General features: G+C 43.5%; 2 protein-coding genes across 2 annotated transcripts in view; one reads left to right on the top strand and one right to left on the bottom strand.

The window, feature by feature from the left end:
* Positions 1 to 1,166, bottom strand: part of SARC_06557 (hypothetical protein) — a 2,555-nt gene extending 1,389 nt beyond the window's left edge. The window contains exon 1 of the mRNA XM_014299535.1: positions 669 to 1,166. Within this exon, the coding sequence (XP_014155010.1) occupies positions 669 to 905 (237 nt within the window). The 5' untranslated portion in view covers positions 906 to 1,166. The remainder of the gene's footprint in view (positions 1 to 668) is intronic.
* A 1,074-nt stretch (positions 1,167 to 2,240) lies between these two features.
* Positions 2,241 to 6,677, top strand: part of SARC_06556 (hypothetical protein) — a gene marked incomplete at its 3' end in the record, with an annotated part of 10,058 nt that continues 5,621 nt past the window's right edge. The window contains exons 1-3 of the mRNA XM_014299534.1: positions 2,241 to 4,010; positions 5,972 to 6,086; positions 6,471 to 6,551. Coding sequence (XP_014155009.1) covers positions 2,294 to 4,010; positions 5,972 to 6,086; positions 6,471 to 6,551 — 1,913 coding nt within the window. The 5' untranslated portion in view covers positions 2,241 to 2,293. The remainder of the gene's footprint in view (positions 4,011 to 5,971; positions 6,087 to 6,470; positions 6,552 to 6,677) is intronic.

Below are 6,677 nucleotides of genomic sequence, written 5' to 3'. Positions count from 1 at the left end.
TACACACACATATATTATACTACACACACACACACATATATATATATATATATATATATATATATATATGTATAGTTTATGTGTGCGTGTGTGTGTGTATGGATGTAAGTGTGTGTGTATATATATGTGTATGTGTACGTGCCTGCGTGTGTGCGTGTGAGATGATGTTGAATAAAATGGGTAGAATTTCCGTGCTCTCTATTCAGTGCGAAGCAGGAATACAAGCCTGCCACCGAGATGACTCTCACTCGCGATACAAGGAGATCACAATTAAGGTGATTAAACAACCAAGACTAATCGTATACACATGCACGCATTCATAGATTCACACAACTCATATATGTACACTTGACTGGTTTACATCAAATCAAAGTACGTGCTCCATGTTTTGCGTTCAGCTTTCATTCTTTGACTGCGAAATGGTGGCTTGCTAAACATATAAATGGTAATATTACGTTTCCTGAAAGCTGGCAAGATTGTGCGCCAACTATCTGTTACATAGTAGTAGAAAGACAATACAGAAACATGTATACAAGTTCAAACTCGAATGTGTATACGAGAAAAATACAAACACCTTTCAAGAAATGATAAATAGATATTTATACATATAAGACGAAAATCAAATGTGTACACACAATCAATCAATCGTTCACTCGTGCAATGCATACCAAAGATTTGGACTTGCCCACGTGCTCCTTGCGGAACAAGAATTGTCTGTTCAGATTGCTCACATCGATTGTATCCAGATCAATCACCTCCAGGTTCATGAAGCCTGCCATTACAAGCGACTTTAGAAGCTCACATCCTATCCCACCTGCCCCTACGACAAGAACCTTTGCATCTTTGATTAGCTTGGTGTTGTCAACACCGAGTATGACATTCAACGCCGCGTCTTCTACAGACATTGTGCGCGTGATTGCGTGATTGTGGTTGTGAACGTTTTACGTGACTATGTTCGCTGATGTGTGTAACTAGGATTCAAGGCCAAGCTATATGTACCTATTAAATATCATATATCTTACGCTTAACAACACGAACGATATGGTATGTATGTAACTTACATTTACAAACATGTAAACTAACAGACATATAGCTCGCATTACACCCGCATCCTCATATAGACATGTTCATTCACACACTCAAGAAAGCGGAAAACAACACGAAAGCGGAATGCCCCGTACTCTAGGAGAGTCGTAGTCGCTTAGACCCACGTTTCTCCCGCCAAAAAAATGATTTGTCTTTTTATTGGATGTTTATGTTTTCTAGTTTTCAAGAGACTCATTCGGCAAATCCCATAGACCCACCAATCACCATACATATAGCCTTCGTCTAAATTGAACAGAAGGAGGCTATGCAACTTACATGAGAAAAGTAAAAGCAGATTAGACTTGATGAGTCTTGAGATTGCACTGTTGTGCGGGTACGAAGTCGAGACTCGAGAGTCGATTCGAGAGAGTCTGGGACTCTGGGGCGTCTGGGCCGTCTTGGGGTCTCTGCTACTAGTTCTCTACAGTCTATTTATTAGTATTTTACTATGTATGTTTATGTAGGATTTTCATTGTTTTTGATTGATTGATTTTTGAATTTACCATGGCAAAGGAAACTTTTCTGTACATACCAGCACCAAATACCAATGCTCTCATTGCTCTATAATCTCACTGACTCACTGACCTGTACAACTATGTTATGTGTATACATATTTTGTATTTATTTTAGTATACATACTAAAAATATTATACTATATATGGCTTCGGTTGATGGATACTTAGTACATTATTCGAGAATTGAAACATACAGGTGAGGGCTTGTCTAATATTTCTGATACCATTCGTAAAAATATGTAATTTATAATATTTCATTGGCGAATACTTGGTTTCATTGATTAGAAATTCAGATAGAATTTCTGATTGCAACATTATAATTGGGGAATCCCTAGTCCTTACGAGGGGTCTATTGGCTTGTCCTATTGGGCCATACTAATAAATTGATATGTAAGCTGTACTTATCGACGCTACATACAACGTAGCTCGACCGAACAATCTACAATTCTACATAGTACACGTATTTCAAGTTTTCAACCCAGCAGGAATCGAATGACTCCAAGTCACCAACTGCGCAGACTGCAGAGCCATTGTATAATGCTGTGTTTCTAATGTTTATGGATATGCGCGTTTAAACGTAGTATAATGGGATAAGTATGTATGAATGTCCTGGCACTATAAATCTATTATTAAACCAATGGTATAAGCAATACTGCCATCCAGCAACGTGAGGTTGCAACTAAACTGACCATATGCATACGCATCTGTCACTATTGTTTAACATGACCGGTTTTCCAGGCAGTCGTGACAACAACCCATATCTGTCGCACGATGACGATGAGGTTGCTAGCAACACATCAGAACACACTGATCAGTCTTTTACAAGTGCGTATGAGTATGTTGACGTTACGAAATATGCTAGTGATGATCCAACATGTGATATCACCCACACAAACACACACGACATAAAATGCACACAATGCACAAAGCTTGACCATATACAGCGTATGAGTTGTAATAACAGTCTCCATAGGGATCAAGGCGGGTGTGTTAAGAATAGATGTGCACACGTAAGGAATAATACTAGCGATACACACACCAGACAACGTACAACCCCTCACGCGATTAAGGCCATTACTAAAGGCACGCACACACGAGGCGCCCCGTCACAACTACACGGACCATCTGCCAAAGCACATGATAGACGTACACATCGCGTGCAATGCATGCGTACACAACCACATCCACATAATCCACGAAGCCGGCACGACCATATGCATGCTCACACAGCTGTGACTGGATCACAAGAGGGTGATAATGTTAATGATGATGCAGATGCACACGAGATGAGTAGGGGTCATGACCATGCACTTAACTGTGAACGACGAGAGATTCGAGATATAAACGAAGCTACATACGCACACACGGGTAACATGACGCAGCCAAGAGCGATGGAAGGGCTCAAGTTGTTCGCACACAACCACGTACACGGACCTACTTCTGAAGCACACATACACAGACGCGCACAAATACCTGGCGATAGCGATACAGCAGCTCAAACTAACACGCACACGCATGCGCACACGCATACTGCGATGTATGAGAATGACACACGTGTATCTATTTATGACAGCACAAGCACGTCTGTCTACGACGACACACAGCCGTCTGTGTATAGCGGTACAGAGTCCATACATTGGACGCGGAGCAATCCCCAAATCTTATTGGACGATGTCAGGAAGCTGATTCGGGTACAACGCTCCCTACAGCGTAGTCTGCTCAGCACACGTGGCGTGGTATTCAGTAGCGATAGTGCGAGCTTGTACATGCTTGGTTACGATGGCAACACGCGTGAGCACGGTGTGTATAGTGTAGATCTGTCCCAAATACCACCCAACACCTCACGGGCGTTGATACGCTCGCCCGTGTTCACCCAACGCTCACTGCTGGAGCAAACGACCGCACAGGAGCAGCCAAACTCGCACCCGAATGCGAAGTTGATGCATACCATGCTTATGTCGGCGAGTGTGTTACTGGGTGATAGGAAGGGTGGGAAAGCCTCTGTATCGGGGCAGTCGCCACACGCCAAGTCCTTTGCCATCAACCCCTTCCGCAACGAAGTACTGGTGGCGACCCGAAGTGATGTCTACGCGACGGCACTACCGCAAAAGAGCAGTGGCGCTCAACAGACTACTCGGGCACACAAACACAAGCAGGTGCAGGCTTACACACACACACACACGCACACGCACACGAACACCCGGTCGCAAACAGAGGGGACTGCGAAAGCGTCTAAACACAAGTACACGCACAGCAACATCCTGCCGCAATCCGAGAGTGTGCGTGTGGATGTGAAAGTGTGCCCCACTCATAAGGATCTGATCAGTTTCGTGCGCTGCGGCGATGTGTGGGTGGCCAACACCGCCACGAAAGAGGAGATATGCATCTCCAGCGCGTATACCAGCGGAAGTATGTGCATTGGTGTGTGCGTGGATATAACCTATCGCTATCTGCGTGTGTGTGCGTCTTTTCCTGTGTGGGTTTGTGGAATAGTATGTTGTTTTGTTCATATAGACACGGTGTGTCGGCGTGTCCGTGCAGGTGGCATGAGTTTGGAATATGTAGCGGTTTCATAGCAAGCTTGGGTCGTCTGTCTGGATCGGTAGTGCACGGGCGCGTGTGTGCTGATTAACCTGTGTCACGGCTATGCAATTCGGGCTAAGGCAAAATGATAGTCACGTTCTGGTACTTGATAATGGTAATGGCACACATATGACTACGGTAAATTAATAGATGCCACCTGACACGTTACACCTCATGCATAACATGTACACTCGCGGCATGATGGAGGCCACACAGTATGTGATACAACATAAGTTGCTTATGTTGCATGATAATTATATTTGACGCATAACATCTCATGCATAACATGAACACTCGCAGCATGATGGAGGGCACACAATATGTGATACAGCATAAGTTGCTTATGTTGCATGATAATTATAATCGACACATAACACCTCCTGCATAACCTGAACACTCGCAGCATGATGGAGGGCACACAGTATGCCTTACGTTGCATGATAATTGGCACCTGACACGTACTGCCTGGTATAACGGTTGTACACTTACCACATAATGGATTAAGCACAGCATATGACCCATCTTATGAGGTCGAACGTTCGGCGTTTGGTGCTATCGCGTGATGGAAAACATAGCACAAGTACTTAACTGGTACTGACGGTTGGTGACGCTTGACAACTCATGTGGCGCATGATACGTGATACGTAACTATCAAAACGTGGCACGTGACATGTGTCATGTGACACTTCAGATCTGACACACAGGACGCGGCATGCGACGAGATACAAATGCCATACAACATATGACACATGGTGGATGACGCTTAACACATAACATCAAGTATATGAGAACACATAAATTGCGCATTGGCTCTGAACAAGAACGATACGCCATTTGTTAGTTTGTCACAGGATATAAATCCGTCCTGATGTTTGTACCTCATCACTGAAACTTCGCATCTCTCTCTCTGTGTGTGTATGCAGCTATTCGGCATTTCACGTGCCTTCTCTGCTCACAATCAGGCCAACGGTTGACGCGTTATACACCATTGCAAGTGTTCTGCTTGGGGTTATCTGTTGTATCACACACAGCTCACACACTACTTGTACTATACACGGCTCACACACTACTTGTACTATACACAACTCACACACTACGTGTACTATACACAACTCACACACTACCTGTACTATACACAACTCATAAACTACTAGTACTATACACAGCTGACGCGCTACTTCTACTATACACAGCTCACACTCTATTTGTAGTATGCTCACATCACACACTACTTGTGCTATACACAACGCACACAACACGCACTATAGTAGAAAGCATCGTCCTGCATTCTGCTGCCTATGCATCTGTCGTGTCTGACAACCGTCCTACTTAAAGTTGTCGCATGCCGTGCCATAGTGTCGGTTACCTACTACACATTACCAAGCCAGTTTCCCCGATTACAGCGTGCCCATTGGGTTGTTCACAGTTGGCGCCGAACATTCTTGTACTTCTAGAACTAACGTATGGTGTATTGAAGCCTTCTGCTATAGTAGAATCTGGCCACTCTCCTGGTCGCTCACCTGTTTCCTGTCCAAATCGATGTCCCATTTAATTATACTCGAGAGGTTTGCTGGTGCGATGGCGTGAAAGGCTATAACGCAACAAAGGCCTCTACTTATTAGAAATACATCCAAACATAAATATATTACATACTTAACATGCATAGGCTTTGTGTCTTTCTCAGACGTTTTGCTCCTGGATTAACTAACCTGCATATGCTCTCATGTGAATGTTAAAGTATCTTACCTTTTGTGCTTAATCCACTATCCCGTGCCGGCACTGAACAGGGAAAGGAGTCTCAGCCGGGGTAGCGGAACACGTGATGCAAGAAGAGTTCGATCGTTTCACTAGCTACTGGTGGCAGCCTTGCATCAGCACCACAGACTCTCAACCCATTCACAGGTAATGCCTTACTATATGAGCAGACATTGGGATATGGGTCTATGCTTTGTCTGCATGCATATGCACTGAATGATCTGAAGCTTTACATTTCCAACGTGCGCTTACGATACATTTGTATGTACTGGTGCAAATACAACCGATAGGTATGGTTCTGGAAGGAGTGTCTTGTGGGGGATAGTTGGTCGGGTGCCTATATATATATATATATCTGACTATAGGATGTCAAACATGGGTCTAGTGATTCGGTTGCGACTACAGTAACAAAGCATATCTCTCCCCCTTGATGTATGTAGAGTTCAGCGCAATAAGCTGCTTTTTCCCAAACCTACGTCCGGCACATACTTTGATTTTAACCTTATTCTATTTCTCCTCCGCTTCACATAGAATACTGTTCACCGTTGTTGATGAGTCTCAGGTTGCCGAATACCCGATAATGAAGTCGGATGGATCGGAGCAGCGACAAAGGTATTCCTTAACAATATATATATGTGTATGTATAAATATATATATATAATATATATATATATATATATATATATATATATATATATATATACGTATAGTACACGACGAACGACACGAGAGGTAGAG

The sequence above is a fragment of the Sphaeroforma arctica genome (genome assembly GCF_001186125.1).
Source record: "Sphaeroforma arctica JP610 unplaced genomic scaffold supercont1.472, whole genome shotgun sequence".
In the NCBI taxonomy this organism is placed as follows: domain Eukaryota; class Ichthyosporea; order Ichthyophonida; genus Sphaeroforma; species Sphaeroforma arctica.
The sequence above is the reverse complement of the archived record's forward strand: the minus strand, read 5'-3'. Positions and strand labels throughout refer to the sequence as shown.